Source organism: Dama dama, chromosome 33 (assembly GCF_033118175.1).
Source record: "Dama dama isolate Ldn47 chromosome 33, ASM3311817v1, whole genome shotgun sequence".
NCBI classification, from domain to species: domain Eukaryota; kingdom Metazoa; phylum Chordata; class Mammalia; order Artiodactyla; family Cervidae; genus Dama; species Dama dama.
Window position 1 is genome coordinate 31,014,637 of NC_083713.1, and position 19,839 is coordinate 31,034,475.

General features: G+C 39.9%; 1 protein-coding gene across 3 annotated transcripts in view; it reads left to right on the forward strand.

Moving 5' to 3' along the window:
• The window catches only part of STK39 (serine/threonine kinase 39), a 307,047-nt gene that overhangs the window by 228,143 nt on the left and 59,065 nt on the right, over nt 1-19,839 (forward strand). For all 3 annotated transcript variants that reach the window (XM_061135654.1, XM_061135653.1, XM_061135655.1), the window contains exons 15-16: nt 14,730-14,782; nt 19,279-19,347. In XM_061135654.1, coding sequence (XP_060991637.1) covers nt 14,730-14,782; nt 19,279-19,347 — 122 coding nt within the window. The remainder of the gene's footprint in view (nt 1-14,729; nt 14,783-19,278; nt 19,348-19,839) is intronic.

Below are 19,839 nucleotides of genomic sequence, written 5' to 3' on the forward strand. Positions count from 1 at the left end.
GGCAAAACAAGTATGTTTTGTGTACTTTGACTCCTCATGAAACCAACTCAAAGATTTTGAACAGAAGGTAGGAGAGGACATGAGGTAGAGAAGAAGCTGGTTGTAAGGAGGTGTGCTCCCTTGCCTTCTTTATTGAAATACAAAGAAGTGTCATGTAGACACTACAGCAGCCTGAAGCAAGTGCAGTGGTGACATGGCAGCAGCATCTCCTGCCTGGATTTTTCAGCCACCCAGAGCCTTGGTGCTCAGTAGCCCAGCCCATAGCTTATATTTGAGTCTTGTCTAGATTGAGCCCACCACCCTGGATGCATCCTGCTGGAAACACCCTGGATGCTCACTGCTTATGACAAACAGCTTCTTGGCCAGAAATCTCTTCAGTATATTGGGTTGACCAAAGAGTTCATTTGGGTTTTTCTGGAAGATGGTTTGGAAAAACTCTCCTGAACTCTTCTGTCAACTAAGTAACAGACCCCTCTTCCCTCTAGGAGTCATTCGTAAGGTGACATCTACTATGTTTGATCATAGCTCCGGCTCACATAGCAACTTAAATGCCCACAGCCCAGAAACACAGTTTTTAGCTTATTTGGGTATTGATGTAGGGTTGGTTACCTGCATAAGTGTGCTTTTATTTAATGCAATGTCATGCAGCTGGTCTCCCCTGGTGGCTCAGATGGTAAAGAATCTCCCTGCAATGCAGGAGACCTAGGTTTGATTCCTTGGTCAAGAAGATCCCCTGGAGGAGGAAATGGCAACCTACTCCAGTATTCTTGCCTGGGAAATCCCATGGAAGAGGAGCCTGGTGGGCTACAGCCCATGGGGTCACACAAGAGTCAGACACGACTGGGCAACTAACACTTTCACTTTTCTTTCATGCAGCTGGTAAGGAGGAATAGTGTACCATTTACTTCAGTTTGATTTCTTGAATATTTATTGAGAACTTACTATGTGGCAGATGCCCTGCTGGGCATGCTGGGAAAGACATGACATCACCTCATGGCTCCTCGGGCCCATCTTTTGGATTCTGTATTTTTACTTAGAATGCTCATGACCATTCACCTTTACCAGCTCTTTATTTTCCTTATGGATATTTAGTGGCTTGCTTAATTTTTTTTAGTGGCTTTTTTTTTTTAAATCAACTAACTATCTGAAACTTTATTACACTTGACAAATAATCAATAATCATTTTATTTTGCCTCAAACCAACGGAAAGAGTCTCTCCTGATCGTTTTGGAAAGGGCCCCTGACTTTTCTTTCTGGACTCCTCCCCACTCCCTAGTGTAGCAGCACTATCTTTTCTACTTCCTTTATGAAAAGCAACTTATACTAAAGCAGTAAACAGCAAATAATTTGCAGGATGTACTGTATAAATACTTCTGAAATATATCCAGCCTGACCTCCTTTATTAAATTTGCGTCTAAGTCAAGAGATCTAGAAAGCTAAGCCAGTCCCAAAGACTTGTCAAAGATCAGCTGACCTGGTTTAAAGACCAGTCACTGAAAAAAAACAAAAAAAAACACAGGAAAGGAAATCCTTGGGTATGTCTTTCTATTAGTGATTTTTAGATAAGAAAAATGCATGAAGCTTGCAGTCATACTAAGTCCTTCACTTTGTGGTGCAGTAACACTCATGGGCGTTGATTACTAAACATTCTCAGCATGTTTTTCAAAATCATTGAAATTTTGATTTATGGCTCCAAATGGTTCCACTATTCACACATGAAAATCAATTTTATTATTTGATGATTATACAGCATGTGTTTGAGCATAGGCCAGCAAATGTTTTGAGCATTTTGAATAAGGTTAATAGATTATGTTACACAATCTGCTTTTGAACCTTGCCCTCAGATATGCCATTCATGGAGGAGGTGGTATACACCATTGGAGTATAATCTTCATGATTCAGCCCCGGGTCTTTCCAATTTCAGTGAACTGAGTGGATACTTGGAATTTTCCAATATGGATGGTTTGATTTCTAGGTCAAGTCATCAATGCCATTTTACTTACTTTATCTGGGATTGTTGAAGGGATGGTTTCTTTCTGAAACATTGTAGTGAGTGCCATACATTAGTGCTCCAGAGGCCAAAAACAAATTTAGTGTTTGCTAAAGTTTAATATAAATGTTGACCTTCAAAGATTTGCCAGGATCCGATGAGAAGGAAGAAGGCATCACAAGGTGGCTGTGTTTTAAGGGCCAATTTGTATTAATAGTAATAGTCATGCATTTAGAGCAATGGGTGGGTTTTCAAAAGGGCATCCAGGGAAAGCAGATAAGACCAAGCTTCAGATTTCCATTCTCCTGCTCATGGTGATCTTCAGATTTAAAAAGAAAATCAATTTTGTAGAAATACCTGTAAACATTTCCAGGTATTTGTCCTCACTTTAAATCATATCATGCAAATAATGAACTCCTTCATTTCAGTCCTGCTAGTGCCAGGAATTGCAAAATCACTTAATGCAAGTCTCAAAAACAAGTTTTTTGTTTTGTTTTTTTTGGCCTTGAGAGAGGTTTTGGATTTTTTTAATTTTTGTTTTCACATTACTCTGAATAAAAGTCCTGTCCTAATCCAGCCTCCTGACAAGTATGGCTTGATGTGCTCTAATGTACATTTATTTCCTTCAGATGCCCATCAGCAACCTATCAAATGCTTAGTAACAAGGTTATTTTCTGTGCAACTGCGTATTTTATAAATAGCCATTTGCTGAAGTAATTTCAGAAATGTCCAACTTGAGGATTTATGCTGTCTTTGCCAAAGGGTCATCCACACTAGCTTGTAAATACATTTAATTATAGGCCATTTCTCTGAAATGGATCAAAAAGGGGAAATACTTGCTCAACCTCATTTATCATTAAATTTAATTGTCTTCAGATCTCACCTGTGGAAAAGCCAAGGAGAACTGTGCTTATGTTTCTACCCTAGAGGACACTGCTGTTAACATTTATTATTCATTATGCCTTTATAGTTTTCTCCTTTATTGGATGGGTATTTTGTTTTTATTGAAGTATAATTGACATACATTATATTAGTTTCGGGTGTGCAACATAAAGATTCAATGTTGTATGTTTTGTGAAATGTTCGCCACAGTAACATCTGTCACCATACATAAAGAATTTTTTTCGTGATGAAAACTTTTAAGATTTATCCTTAGCAGGTTTCAAATATACAATAGAGTATTATTATTTTAAATTTTGTATTAAAAATTTTTGTATTAAAGTATACTTTATTTCCAATGTATTGTTTCTTGTGTATAGCAGGGTGATATCAGTTACATATATGTCTATATGTATTCTTTTTCATATTTTTTATCATGGTTTATTATAGAATATTGGATACAGTTTCCTGTGGTATACAGTAGGATCTTGTTGTTTATCCATTCCATAGATAAAACTTTGCATCTGTTAGTTCCAAACTCCCAATCCAATTTTTCCCCCCTTGGCAACCACAAATCTATCCTGTATGTCTCTGATCCTGTTTCTGTTTAGATAAGTTCATTTTTATCATAGTTTAGATTCTACATATAAGTGATATCATATGGTATTTATCTTTCTCTTTCTGACTTTGCTTTGTGTGATGATCTCTGGGTCCATCCATGTAGCTGCAAATGTCATTATTCTTCTTTTATATTGCTAAGTAATATTCCATACAATACAGTATTATTAACTATAGTTGCCTTACTATGCATTATACCCCCATAGCATATTTACTTCATACCTGGAAGGTTGTCTCTTTTGACCCTCTTTGCCCATTTTCCCCACCCCCATCTCTGGTGACCACCAATCTATTCTCTGTATCCGTGTCCTTGAGGGGTTTTTTTTTTTGGTTTTGTTTTTTGTTTCACTTATTTTTAGTATAGCTCTCCCTGGATTGGGTTATACATATAAATCAGGGGGGAATTACAAGAATAGGAAAGCTAAAGCATAGTTCTTGCTACTTTTGTGATCCTCCGTCTAAGGTTTAAAGACTTTTGTTATCATCTGCTCACTTTACATTATTCCAGCTCTTCTAATGTTCTTTTATGGCTGATTCCTTGATTAGTAGCACAAATTCTTTATAAAGCTTTTAAGCAAAAAGTTATCCTTTCTCTGTTCTGAAGCAACATAGTTTGGTGTTCAGCTGAGAACGTGTGCAAGTTTTTGGCCAGCCACGAAGCCTCCTTTTGCCCTTCAAATACCCTGCAGCTCACCTCCCTTAAGCTGGTTAGCCAGCTCCATAGGAGAGGACATAACATAATTCAGTCTCCTACAGGTTCACAGCAGAATGTTACCTCTGCTTCCCACATATGTTTTAGCTAAAGTGAAAGATCTATGTTTCATCAGCTCACAGACCATCAGACTCCTTCCAATACTTGTCAGAGTTCAGTCATGAAATTACCCATAGCAGCACTTGGCAAAGACACTTTGGGGGTATCAGGAAGCTGTCTGCGTAAACCATTAATTTCTCCGGGTTCTCTGAGCTCCCTCTATTGAGGTAAATCATCAGGAAACAATGTACCTTGGCTGTATTATTTCAGCTCCCAGCAGAAATGCCATCATTCAGGTAAGATTTAATATTGTGCCTTCAGCACATGGGGGAAAAAAAATCACGTCTTTTGCACCACATAGTTGAAGACATTTATATGAAAAAAAGTTTGTCTTTTTATACCGTAGATTTGAAGACATTACTCACTTTCCCTTATAAAGGGGCTTCCATAAAAAATTTCTCCATGATACTAATGCCAAGCAGGGAAAATGTGCTTTGCATGTTTCCTTTTTGATAAATTAAGAACTGTATCATGCAGTATTTCCTTTTTTGTCCTAGTTGCACGCAAACAGAGCTAAATTCGGTGCTCATTTGGACTCCTTGACATCTCCAGCGTGTGTAATGTCTCTTTCTGTGTTCATTTTAACTAGTTTCTATTATTCTTAGTAATCAGGTGTTCGGTTATGTATTTGATTTAATTTTAAAAGTACTTACCCTCCTTTTTGCAAGAATTAAATGAACCAAAGAAATAGAAAAGGAGATGCTACTTGCCCATAATAGAGTTTGTAGTGGTTCATGCCTTAAAGAAATAAACTTCCATTGTCTTGCAAATTAACTCTTCCTAGAATCCCATAAATATGTTCACCTTCCCATATACTGTGTCTGCTGCATAAATATACCTACCCTGACACAATGTCTAGAGCCTAATTGGACTTTCATTGAATCCATGTCTTAGAGGTACCTTGATGTTTTTACTGTATAATTGACTTGGCATGTGGGTGCAGGATCCCGATTCACTGAAGAGCGGTTTCTATCACAGAAACTGGGTTTTTTGCAGTAAACCCTAGCATACTTCAAACTTTCATGTACAATTGTTCATGAAATCTGCTTCTTTTATCAGTGGTTTGTCATCAAGAGAAGAAGTCGCTCAGTCGTGTCCGACTCTTTGTGACCCCATGGACTGTAGCCTACCAGGCTTCTCTGTCCATAGGATTTTCCAGGCAGGAGTACTGGAGTGGGCTGCCATTTCCTCCTCCAGGGGATCTTCCCTACCTCGGGATCAAACTCAGGTCTCCCACATTGTAGGCAGATGGTTTACCATCTGAGCCACCAGGGAATTCATAAGGCATACGCAAAACCCTTAAGTAAGAAATGCGTGTTAAATTTTTTCCTGCTACTAAAAAATGTGAGCTCCAGGGGACTTTCCTCGTGGTCTAGTGGTTAAGACTCTGCACTCCCTCTGTGGGGGTTATGGGTTCAATCCCTGGTCAGGAATCTAAGATCCTGCATGCCCATGGCATGGCCAAAAATAAATAAATAAGTAAATAGAAATGGTTTAGTCCAATCCTTTGATAAAATGGATGAAAAAAACTGACTTGTAGAGAGGTGAATTTTGAGTAGCCAAGATTGCTTTAGTCCATGAAAAGCAGCACTGTGGCTGGCAGTTTAAAGGGAATTTGGAGCTGGAAAAAACAAACAAAAAAATGTGAACTCCAACTTGACTATGTTAACTGCTCTCACCAGCCCTGCGCATGAGCTAGTTTTTGTGTGGTCACTGTTTCCGTTTTGCCCCGTAGGTGAAAATGGGTTCAATAAATATGTTCACTGGGTATTGTGAATGCTGAAAAGAACTGCTACCCAGAAAATAGTTCCATAATCTTGACAGGAAGCAGAACCCTTACACAATAATCTATTTGCTCATGATTTACCGCAGCTCAGATGTAACACAACTGATTTTGTATTGTGTAGGTTAAACATTTTTCAAATTTGATGTATTAAGCTCTGAAGAAAATATGACAGAACGTTACCACTTTAAAATTTCTTGGTAGGTACGTATGTGTTTATTACTTCTTTGCATTATCCTGTATGTCTGTCATGATTTTTGAAAGTGTGTACTGCAGAAAACAGGATCAAACATGTTTCTTTAGGTCGGAGAGTGGATCAGGTAGAGGAGAGGAAGCCGTATATCCTCTTCTTGGCAGGCACGGAGATTTTCAAGAGGTTTCTGTGAAAGAAGCACAAAACCTTAACCCAGTTTGGATTATTTCCAGGAGAAAACTATTTTTTTGTCAATGGCAAAAGGTGGTTATTTATCATTTTTGCACATGATTTATTTGTGTCAAAATGGTACAGACATCAGCATGGCATGGAGCATTAGAAATTTCTGTATGCAAGACTCTGCAGATGCAGCTCTGATTTAAGTGTCCGCTGTGTGCAAGCATATGTGGCCAGACTGTATGCTTCCTGCAGGCTGCAGATCTGAAGTGTTCTTTAGGTCGCTCCATAGCCGGTGTGGGGTGGCGGGGAGGGCGGGGATGGTGGTTCAGAGTCTGCAGCCTGTGGTTCTGGTTGCAGGAAAACCTCCAGACAACCGTCATGTAAGGTCACATTTTTGGATATGTCAAGATAACTTCCTTAAAGAAAACCTTGTGAGTGAGTGTGTGTGTGTGCATGCATGCGCACTTGCACGTGTGCATGTGTGTGTGTATGTATACACATCACTGCTCTTGTTTTTTGTTGTTGTTGTTTAAAGGAGCAGTGTGATGTCCTGATCTATCTGACGTTGATCACTGCTGTGTGATACTGCATGGCTTCACATAGACTAGATAAAATTCTGGCGGTTACCAACTTATGCTTTCTAGGCCACTGGCATATTTCTGGGTGTCTGGAGGTATAATGCTGAAAGGAATTTTCACTTTCACTTTGTAGGACCCTCATAGATCCAGAAGGCTCTTTTGAGGCAAGGGGTTGGGAGAACGGGAGGTGTAGAACTGAGTTACTGTTCTCCCACTCCTGAAACATGTGGCTTGTGGTACATGGAGATACATGCGTATAGGAGAACTTTGATTTCAGGCAGGGTTTGGGACACGGGGCTGCTGGCCACAGCGGTGGCTCTCCACCTTTATTTCTGCCACCATATCAGTCATGTGTGAAATGTATCCATACCCATCGGTAACACCTCTCATTGCATTCAGTCATTCTTAACTAGGGGCAGGAGTTTCACTGGGGTGAAAAAGCCTGTTCCTTTAGAGATTATGCCTCCATCTCCTGCCTGCAGTTTGAGAACCACCAGTGGAGATTAAAAGAGCAGTCATCTAGGACCCTCAGCCCCTGGCTTGAGCGTCCTTTGTAACGGCTACTAAAATAGGGCTGACGCCTAGTAGGTGATCAATAAGGATTTAAGGCGTGTTGGGTGAATTAACCAGCTGTGTAGTCTTAAGCAAGCCACTTAATCTCTTTGGCTTCTGTTTCCTCACCCGAGGAATGAGGGAAATGGACTAGACGACCTCAGGGGCCCCTTTCGGTTGTAAAATTATATGATTCCATGATTGGACCTTTACCTCAGAGGAAGATTAATTTGACAGGAGTACGAAGGATGGATAGAGTGAGAGCCAGGACAGAGGGAATGCTCCTTTATCTGAATTAGTCTAATATTTCCTCCTCTATGACTGTTGTTAAAGCTCACATTTACCTTGTGGTCTTCCCGGTGATTTTACATGGGTCAGCGCTCATTCTCTTCATTCTCTGGGAAGATTGTAAACTCATTCAGGACTGGAAGCATGGCCAACTGCTCACCTCAGAATTCAGGGCATCATGACGCCTGTTTGTGTTGTGAGGGAGCCACATGGTAAGTGAGGGGAGCTGAGGAAACTGCTCATGAGATGGGGAAGAACCTGGGGAGGGTCTGGACTAGACAGCGAGCTCAGGTGAGTCCAGGTGGTCTAACTAGCTCACCGGCAGACCCTGCTCTGGGAAAGCCCAGAGACTGCCGCAGTAAACGTCTCTCTCCCTGATTCTTTAGTTACTGGCCTTACGTTGTAGGTGTCCTTCATCTTATCGCTACTGTGGCATTTTTCACATCTCATGAAGTACATTTTCCTTCCTGGGCTACACATTCATCTACCAAGGGTTGCACCCTTACCTTTTATGGCCCTTCTCCCTTCTACTACACCTTTAGTTTTAACTGGAGTTTCTCTATATCTGCATGGTGTCTTCTTTGGTCATTAAATCACTTGTTCTTGCGTGTAGCAGATAATGGTGACCTGCCCTCAGTCAGTAGTGATGGAGCTTTAGAGAAATGGATGGTTGGGGAAGTTTAAAAAGGGCATAGCCCAGAGGTCATGGCAGGTGGATGATGATAGTGGGCACAAGCAAGTCTTGGAGAGTCATGCTAAGGTTTTGGAATTTTGCTTTAAGAATAAAGGGATGGAAATGGAGTCTTTCAACAAGGGAGTGACAAGATCAGGTTTCCAGGTAACAAGCTGAGTGGATCCTCTATAGACCATGAGCTTGAACATGGAGACCAGTTAGGAGCACCTGCAAGTTAAGGGGCTGGTAGAGCCTCAGGTAAGGGTCGTGCGCTGGAGAGGATGATACGTGATGTTGATTAAGTTCTAGATTTAGTCCGGATTTGCTGTCAGACACCTGGTTTTGGGCATATCCTTTACCCTTTCCAAGCCTCCTCCATCTCCTTGCCTGTAAAGTAATAGGGGATAATAATCGTCCCTACATCAAGGGTTGTTTTGGCCACGGAATGAAGTAATGATGTGAAGTACCAAGCATGTACTGGCAGATTGGAAAGGCTGTTAGTTATTTTCCCCATCTCACAGCTGAGGAAACAGTAGAGGCCAAACAAGCAGAGGGTAGATTTAAAGTCGGACTTCTCTCCACCATCCATGGTATTTTGTCATCCATGCCAGGTCGCCTCCTGGTGTGGAGAGACAGTCCATCCATGCCAGGTCGCCTCCTGGTGTGGAGAGACAGTCTGTGTCTCTTCCTAAACCCATCAGAGAGGACTTCAGTCCAGTGGCAAGAGTAGGAAAGAAGCTGAATGATGTGTCCCCAGTGATTCCTGGCCCGACATGTTTGAAAGGTCCCCGTCCTGCTGCTGATAAGGGGAGACACTTCAGGAGTCCCAGAGTGTGTGGCTGTCTCTCTGGACCTCCTTGGACACCAACAGCTTTGCCCTGACCTGGCATCTTGGGGAAAAGTAAGGAAGAAGAGGGCTGTCGTCGGTTGTGAAAATCCCCTGTTGCTTAGGAGAGAGGGGCCACCTCTGGATCCTGGGAAACTCTGTCCTTCCTGCCCTTACAGGGGCCCTGAGTGCTGTCACCCCACCTGTATCCTTCACCCTCAGAGCTTGATGAAATGGTTGGCCTCCAGCCTCACTCCAGAGTGCCCTGTGGTGGAGGGCACGCCATGCCAGTGCTCAGAGTTTATGATGCCCTTGGACAACAAGTGGTCTTTGGACTGCTCAGCCTTTTGCTCAGATCTGATTCTTGGGGCTCCAATCTTCCTGTACAGTTGTTGGCATAGGCTGAGAGACATTGCCATGCAGCTGAGGGACGCATATAGTCCTGAGCTGGCCTTTTAGTTTGGGAGTCCTCCAAGAGCAGTAAGTCTTTCAGGCTGTCTTGACATGGTAAATTAAGAGGTGCAGAAAAGTGCTACCCCCTGTAAAATATATACTTCAGCTATCCAGGCCTCCTGCACCTCCCTCACCAGGAGGGGTGCGTGTTCACTCCCGTCTGTCATCACCGCCCTGTTAGCCAGCTGCCTCAGTTAAAGTGTTCACTATGTCCCTTGCAGATGAATTGAAAGAGCAAAAAGAAAACTCCTATGCTTACCAACCTGTATCTTAGAACTCCTCACTTTGAATGGACGTGGAAAAATAATATTTAACAAAATTAAGCCCCAATCCTACTTGACCCTAGACAGCTTGTGCTGAGGAGTGGTTGCCCCCTTTCAGTGGGGAATATGTTTTTCAGCTGGTAGAGTCCCTGCATCTCCCTGTTTTTTGGGTGTTTTGTTTTTTTTTTTTTTTTTTTTTTATACACTTCCTGCCATACTCATTTAAAAGTGCCTGCAATGGTGCTTTCAAATTGCTTCTGAGTGTACAAATTGATGCAACATAAATGAAGAGGAATTTGACAGTATCGGGCAAATCAAATGTGAATGCATATATCCTTTGACCAAGCAATTTGCTTCCAGAAAATTTATTTTTATACTCACATATTTGCCAAGGGACCTAAGAACAAGGTTATTCATTGAAGCATTGTTCGTAAAGTGAAAGACTGGAAACAATCTACTGATAGAATGGGTACTGGTTAAAGGATAGAGCATACAATTGAATACTGTGTAGCTATAAACAAACAGAGAAGAATGAGAAAGCTCTCTGTGAACGGATATGAAGAGATTCCAAGGTATATTATTAAGTTAAATAAAAGGCAAGATGCAGAACAGTGGATATAGAATGCAATTGTCATCTCCCACTGTATTAAATAGGCTAGTGAGAACGCTGTGTATTTGCTAGTGCATATGTAAAACATCTCACGAAGCATACACAAAAAGCCTATAGCATGATTGCCTCAGTGAGGGGGACCAGACAGATGAGCAAAAGGAGTTGAGAGGGCTAGATTTCACAGAATACCCACTGAACCTGCCTGTTGCTTAGTCACTCAGTTGTAGCTGACTCTTTGCGACCCCATGGACTATATAGCCCACCAGGCTCGTCTATCCATGGAGTTCTCCAGGCAAGAATCCTGAAGTGGTAGCCATTCCCTTCTCCAGGAGTCTTCCTGACCTGGGGATTGAACCCAGGTTTCCTTCATTGAAGGCAGATTCTTTACCATCTGAGCCACCAGGGACGCCCATACTATACCGTACTTTTTGATTTTTAAACCACGCTATCACCTATTTTAAAAAAGAAATTTCCTGCCTGGGCCCTGTAGGTATTGCGTTTGTGATGCAGAGGTGTTGTGCCTTAACCAATTTAAGAGTTTGTTCTTTGTTTTGTTTTGTTTTTAGGATTGAAAGAGTTTTTAAGTTATCAGAGGTGACCTGGGTCTTGAAACTCTCAAGTTATTAATGTTTGCCCTGGAAAGTTGCATAGTTTCTGGCCTTAAATCATACCTATTTTCAGCTTCCCTGAAATTAGGAGTATCCTGTGCCATATCAATTAAAGTAAATGTACTTTCAATTAAAGGTGTTAAGTATGAGTCTGAAAAGATTAATTCTTTATAAAAGGATGACCTTCAGTAGTCAGATCCAATTAGGCATTTTTCCAACTATATTTCACCCTGATGGGACAAGTCTCTACACACACTCAATCACTGTGATCTTTTCAAAAGTGGATATTTTTGGTTCAGAGTTAAAGGAGAATGACTTGGCTAGGCAACCTCCATAACTTGAGCCACCGTTGATGTACATAGAGATTATGGATGTTGAATATTAGTTTTGTGGGATTAATATTTAAAGAATCAGAATATGCATGATGACGTTTTGGTTACAGTTCTTATACCTCTCTTCCATGACCTTAGTAGTAATGTTAGTCAGTCAGTTGTGTCTGACTCTTCTTGACCCCAGAGGACCTCACCAGGCTCCTCTGTCCATGGAATTCTCCAGGCAAGAATACTGGAGTAGGTTGCCATTTCCTTCTGCAGGGGATCTTCCTGACCAAGAGATCAAACCCATGTCTCCTGCATTGCAGGCAGATTCTTTACCATCTGAGCTACAGGGAAGTCCATGACCTTAGTAGAACAAAATAACTTAAGACAGTCTGATCAAAGGAAAGAGGAAAGGAATAGTGGGATACATTAGCATCAAACCTAATTGATTCTCGTTTTCTCCCTCTGTCATTTCATTATTTATACACCATAAATACTTGCTTTCCTGGTGTTTTTTTTTTAATTGAATTGTTTTAGTCCTCATTCAATCTTTGCTGATACATAACACACAAGACCAAGGCTGTTAAGTAAGTGAATGCTTACTGATCTTCTCATGGTAACGTGCAAAATGTTGGGGAATACTTGTTTTCTCTCAAAAAGTAAAGGGAATCAAACATTTCTGTTTGCAGTAGGTATTTACAGTATAGAATTGTTGATCCTCACTCTGCCACTCATTACCTTTGTAAACTTGGAAAAGCCGTTGAATGTGCTTATCAGAAGTGGGAACCAAGTAATACCTACTTTGTGTGTCTCAAAGATTGATTGTTGGGATCAAATGAAATCTGATATCAGTATTTCTCAAAGTGTGGTCCTGTGATCCCTGGGGGGTCCTTGAGACTGTTCAAGGACCTTATGAGGTGGACTATTTTTATAATAAGAAATTGTTGGCCTTTTTCACTCTCATTCTTCCATATACGTATGGTGGAATTTCCAGTGGCTGGCTCCATGATATGTGATACTGCAGCAGGTTGAATCTGAAGGACAACATATACCAGCTACCTTAAGCCAGACAATAGAGAGGTTTACAAAAATAGAAAACAGTGCATTCACTGATTTGTTTTTCTTTTAGAAAGTAAAATAATTGTTATAAAAGTTCCTTTACATTAACATGTGATGTGCTAATTATTGTCATTTTCATGTAAATTAATAAATATTTTTAAATGAACTAGTTTTAATTTCCAATACAGTAAATATTGATGGACATAATCAGCACAAACAAAAGCTCTTTAGGGGTCCTTGATACTTCTTAAGAATGTAAAGGGGTCCTAAGACCAAAACAGTTGAGAACTGCTGATGGATATGAAAGCACTGTGTAATATGTGATGACACTGTCATTTATTAAGAAAATTTAGGCAACATGCACATAGTCCTGCCATTGCAGGCACTGGTTGGTTGTTGCCCACTCCATCTTCAGGGCAGGTTTATTTAGTCTGGGGTCCAAAATGATCTCTGAAGTATTTATATTATAGTTGCCTGCAATTTCACATGTTGGTCATGTTTCTACTTTTTTTTAGTGTGAACATCCACAATTTTCAGTTTTCAGATCCTCAGAAGGTCCTAAATGAAGCACAGTTGTAGCAGTTGCTAGTATCTGGTGGTCCCATTTTTTGTCTCCCAGAGGCGTAATGATAAAATCATGGTGCAGACACCAGAGAGGATATGCCAAGGTTCAAGGCTCCCATGTCGATACCATGGGCTTGGGTATCTCTGCAGCTCTTGCCCCTTTTCCTCCCTGCTTGTGGAAGGTGCTAACCGGGCTAGCTTCCCTGGGCACCAGGAGAAGAGCCTTCTCTCAGTCAGCACTCTGCCTTTGTCGTCTTTCCGAGCCTCCTTTCACTTGGTGTCACAGGGTGTGGTAGGACGAAACCACCGTCCGTTTCGGGAACAAAGAAGGCTCAGAGACTGATGTCATCAAGATTCAGGCACTGTACTGAATGACCCAAAGTTTTATAGTAGCAAACTGCACTGTTTCAAGATTTGATCACACTCTCCTGGCATGGGAAGGAGAATGTTCATGGCTCGGTATTCAGACTGTCTCTGTCTCAGTCTTGGGCACCCTCGGCAGCAGAGCAGAGCAGAGTGCATGCAGAAATTACTATTTCATATGTCCTGTTGCGATTTCTTAAAGTTTTGTTTTTTTTTTATTAACTTTAATTCTAGCATCTGTTGAGAGTTACTCATAATATTTTAGTGTTACCAGAAATTAAGACCATTCTAATTATAACTCACTGGCCCTTAGCATGTCTTGATATTAGTATAAATGAAAAACTCATATTTTTTTTTAAAATATAGCAGTCATGTACATTTCAATCCCAAACTTCCTAACTACCCTTCCTGCATGGTTATCATAAGTTCGTTCTCTGTCTATGAATCTGTTTCTGGGAAACTCATATCTTAGATACTTGTTCCATATTTCCCCAGGGTCATTTAGTTTTCTGGTTGCATGTATATATATGTGTCTCTTGTATTTTTATGTAGTCATTTAAAATTGTTCTCAAGTTTTGTATATTCAGTGGGCAATTTTACAACATTCACAGGTCCCCTCTATTTATATAAAATTTTTAAAAGCAAACTGCACACCTTATTCTGGCTGTTTTGTTGGATGATTTAATGTATAGTGCTGTCATGAAATTACTGCTAAGCCTATCCCCTTTGTTTCACTTTTAAAAATAATTTGATAAAATGCTATTTTCCAAGGAAAATATGAAAACTGTATTGAATATTATTTATGCTAGACTAAAAGCTTCTGAAAATTTTAATTACAGAATTAAATTTAAAGTTATGATTTAGTGTAGATGTTATAAAAGGACCATTTATTTTTAGAATTTTGTGATATAATCATGTTTGTATAAGGTAAATGTGATCAATTAAACAAATACTTTCCTTTATTATTGTCATAACTGCCTCTTCTAGTTAAAGAAGTATTAGAGGTAACCCTAAAACTGTTAAATGCTATCTGTGTGTCAGTAGCATCTTATAAAAATTGGAATACACTTATTTTGGTTAAACTCTGCTTCATTAGATTTTAATATGTTATGTAATTTCAGAAACTCCAGGAAGGAACTTAATGACATACGATTTGAATTTACTCCAGGAAGAGGTAAGTTTCTATTGAAATTATTATTTTATTGCTACAAAGAGCATTTCAGAAATTGATCATAAGTGTGTGGTTATAATTTGCTATTCAAAAATGTGTTCTCTAACAATCAAGGAGGGAAGGAAGGAAAGAAGAAAGGAAGGAAGGATAATGCAGTAATTTCAGAGAATCCAAACCAAAGCTACTACTGATTGCATGAATTCTAATGACACGTGCTACACAGAATACACACACCTATAAATTAAATCTATTAGCTCAACTGTGAAAAGAAGTGCTGGCATGGTGATGCAGGGCCTAAGGGACATTGTGATGAGTGTGAGGAGATGAGCATAGCAGTCCTAATTACGGCTGAGCAACAAACCATGACATCAGACCAAAAGGCAGCATACTTGGCCTCTCTGTTGTCCGTTCAGATTATACCAAGCCTGTGTTGAGCAGTGTCTGGGCTGCTACTTGCTACAGGCACCACTAGGAGGCTTGGTAGGAACAATGCCAATCTGGCAGCTGAATGTAATTTTAGCATTTTGAGTAATTACTGAAATAGTGTCAGGGCTAGACTGGTTGCACTTTTAGTGCTGGGATGCATGGACGTCATCGAACCACGTCCTGTTTCTAGGTGTCTCTAGCACCTGGCAAACACCTGGTATGCAGGAGAATCCCAAGTCATTTTGGTTAATTAATGGATTCAGGCTTTAGAAATCACAATACTAGTTGTTAAACAAAAATTGCTATTTCCACTCTTTAGTTCATAACCAGAACAGTCTAAAGGAGTGAAAATCAGGTGCTAATGCTATGACTGTAACAGTTACTGTCCTTGACCTCTGGTTTCAGGCTTTTACATGAAAATAGCCTTGATATTTCATTAATCTCATACATTTGAACGTATAACAGGCTATAATTATTTTATGTATTAGAACTCCGTGTCAAATTTGACTTGATTCAATAAGTTGAAATTGCATGTGCTAAAATTTTGAAAACCTGAAACTTTCCTGACTTGATAGCTGGTCAGTCAGTCAGTGGCTTGACCTCCTTGCTGTTACCACCTGTAAGAAGACACAAATGCAAATGCTTACAGGAGCCAAAGTGAATTGTGGGAACCAGAGAGTTCTGTCTAAGGACATTCCAGCTCAGTTTTGAACAAACTCTGCCCACCAAATAAAATACGTTCCTGGGCCATAGGTGGTTATGGACTCAGTGGCCCTGATCTCTAGTCTCCTGTAAGCACAAAGATGTCATGGTTTCCAGAGGACTTCCCTGGTGGTCCAGTGGTTAAGACTCTCTGCTTCCAGGGCAGGAGGCACAGGTTCAATCCCTGGTTGGGGGATAATAAGATCCCCGCGTGCCATGCTGTGTAGTCAAGAAAATAATAATAATAATAATCATGATTTCTAGTATATTTGAATTCAACATATCTTTTTACAAAAGAAATGTAAATGAGGACCTAGTGAATTTCCTAACTGATCTTTCTTTCTGGGGACAATCTTTGACAATTTAGAGTCAGTCTGTGAAATTGAACTGTTACCGGTTGCTGTTATCTAAAAGCTATTTCGGCATAATATAAAAATGTTGACCAGCCAATTCTGTGATAAAAATCTAACAATTATATAATAAGAGTTTCAAGTATAGTGAATAAAAAGAACAGATTCTTATTTTAACAGTATTTTTTTTTATCTGATTGTTTAAGATTGACAGTGGCAATAAAAATCAATTTTATTTTCAAAGGGAACAAAGAAATGAATTTCTGAGTTGAGGATTGCTGGGGATAAGACAGCACTGTCTGTATTACCTGGCCCTTTGTGCTGGCTTTGGCAGCCTCGTTTGCCATGGTTAGTTTCAGTCTCTGCTTTTGTTGCCCAGACAGAGACCACAGTGCTGACTTCCCAGTGATAGCTGGCCCTCCCTGGGCAGCGAGCACAGCCCATTATTAATAGTTTCAGAAACACCACAGTTAAATCAGTGTACTTGTGTGATTACTGATGCTGTCAAGCATTTCAGATGTTGTTTGCACTCCATCTGTGCGTGCATACCATGGGTACTATGTCTCTGCTATATACACACATAAATATACCTGGCATCAAATGTATAAAGTGAACGTATCAAATATTCTGTCCTCATTTGAGGGCAAACCCTTTGTGTTTGCTGTGTTGCTGTAATGGTCTAGAAAGCAGAGCATATACATGATTATTTATGATTGTTTAACCTGTTTATGCATCAGGAATGATAGGCAACTTAATGAAAAATAAATGATCAATTACCTCAAGTTTTTGTTCTAAACTATTACTGACATATTACTTAACATGCATGAAAAATAACTGCTGAAAGGCACACACACACAAACCAGGAACATTTCCATTCTTGACCAGCAAGCACCACCCATTTGCTATTTTGATATGATTCATTCAGTACCCAACAGTCCTGAAAACAGAGATGCCGCACACTTTAATGATTTGGGAATGTTCTTTGCTTCAATACTGCTTTAGTGCTAGCCCTCGATGTGGCTTTGTTTGATTATTCCATACTCATCTGACTTCTTTGATTATAGCTCCTTACTCAAGTGTAAGATCTTATTGGTGACTTTAGAGATGATGATATCACATCCAGTTGCTTTAACAGATAGTCAGTCAGTAACATGTAACCACTGCCTACTGTATGCCTGGTGGCTATGAGGCACAGGCACTTTTATTCAATATGCTGCTTTTCCTGAAGTTTCTAGTGGCATCCAGGAAGATGGAGATTGTGAGGCTGAATGTTCTAGCCGACTTTACAAAGCTACATCATATTCAGACTAGAGCCTTGTATTGTGCCGTCCTAGGTTCATGCTATGGGCTTCCTGGTGACTCAGCAATAAAGAATCTGCCTGCCAATGTAGGAGCCATGGGCTTGATCCCAGGGTCAGGAAGATCCCCGGAGAAGGAAATGGCAACCCACTCCAGTGTTCTTGCCTGGAAATCCCATGGACAGAGGAGCCCGGAAGGCTGCAGTCCATGGGGTCGCAAAGAGTCAGACACGACTTAGCGACTAAACAGCAAGGTTCATGCTATGCGATTATTTTATCTCTGAGAGAATTTTGTATGGTGTTTCTTATACTTCTAATAGTGAGGACAAGGTTCAAGATAAGCCCACCTTCTATGGAATTTCATTGTTTAGTAAGATTCCTTTGTTTTTCTTTTCCATTTCCTTCATTGATTCCATTTCATCAGATGAGTAAAATGATAGAATACCACAGTTTCTCTGAAAGTACAAAGCATATATATCAACTCTCAGTCTTGTTGGCAATTTGGAAAATTGGGCCATGTATGAGAGGGAGAAAGAAGGTGCATTTCAGATGGTCTCTGGTTGCCTCGTCATCATCACAATTACCATCTGTTGAGTAATTACTATGAGTTAGACACCAGGCTAAGCATATTGAAGCCCACTATGAAAGATAATTGTACCTTCAGCTACCTGCTCACGTTGAGCATGAGTACACACATACACAACACACGCTTAAGCCCACTTACATAGTCGTCACATTTGAAACACAGATTAAGCAGGGAAACCCATTCTCTGATGAAGGCAGCCTTTGGCGTAGCAAACTGTAGCTCAGTTTAGGTGGTTACTTGATTCAGGAGCTGTACTTTCTCAGTTTCTTCTTATCTAACTCTAATACTGGATATTTGTGATAATATCAGGCTGCCATGGAGAGCATGTAGTCTCCCTTGTGAAAACATCAAGATTCATAATGGTTCTTTGAGCACGTGGCAATTTATCAATTTCCCTTCACAAAGTCTTCAGACTTCTCACTATTGTCATGCTCATGTATTACCTCTCAATTAAGTAATCTCTGTTATATTCACTTGCTGCAGCCTGTTCAATCTCATCTTTATGAGATTGCTAACCCCTGCCAATTATCATTGAGATGCTACATTCTTTTATTCAACCACATTTTCTAAGAGAATGAGTCTGTTGCTATCCAATGATCAATGTCACGTTAAAGGATTTTCTTAATAGCATTCATTTAAATAGCTCATCTTAATAGTCCAACAAGCTCACAGGCTGTTTATACCAAATATAAGGTTGTATCAAATGCTACCTCTTCAACCTTTGCCATAAATTCTAACTCAGTAGCTACTAATGATAGGAAAAGATTGATGGTGGCTGGAATTAACCTTGGCAAGAAAGAAAAGCATTGTCATAGGGACCAGTTATGAGCTAACTTCTAGAGGTGTATTTGAGGACTAATTCAGATAGAGAGACAAAAGGCAAAAGTTTCTTGGCTCACCAAAAATGAAACAGTAATTTTCTAGAACTTCTGTTGAACAAAGAACAGGATGCAAATTGTATGTGGCAAATGTATTTCACATTGCTTCTGATTTTTCCTCCTGATAGAATCTGAATTGTTGAAATACACATGGATGGTTTTTCTAAATGAAAAGTATATATATTTTACATGTTAATTTTATTGATTGTTAATATTTATTGTGTGGTTTCTGATCCACCTTCATTTCACATTTGGGCAGATACTGCAGATGGCGTTTCTCAGGAGCTCTTCTCTGCTGGCTTGGTTGATGGGCATGATGTAGTTATAGGTGAGTCATTTTTTAATGCATGTAGTATCATGCATTTTGTTTATTTGTGTTTCCATTTACCAAATGGAAATGCACTTAGAAACAAAAGTTTTCATAAGGGAATAATTTATTCTGTGAATTTCTGAAAATTTCTCAATTCTTATCTTTTATGTGAAAGAAGTATATTTAAGAGTCATATTTAATTTTCTGTTCCAGAAGCACTTAATATAATTCTGTCCCATTTGTCCAGACATGATTTATCCAATGCAAAACCTCACTTACTGGAGGTAAAACAAAGAACCTAGAAGACTGAAAAGTCCATGACCTAGCAAGCCCAAGATCCATGCACAGAAGTATGGAAACTTCTGAGGTCCTTTGTCTGAGTTTCTCTATTCTTTGTTTGGACACAGTTCTAATAAACTTAGGTGGTGGACTTTCTAGCTCTTAGAAAAATTCATTCATTATGAAGTTTAATGGTTGGATGGAACCTAACCATCATTCAGTCCAGTTCTT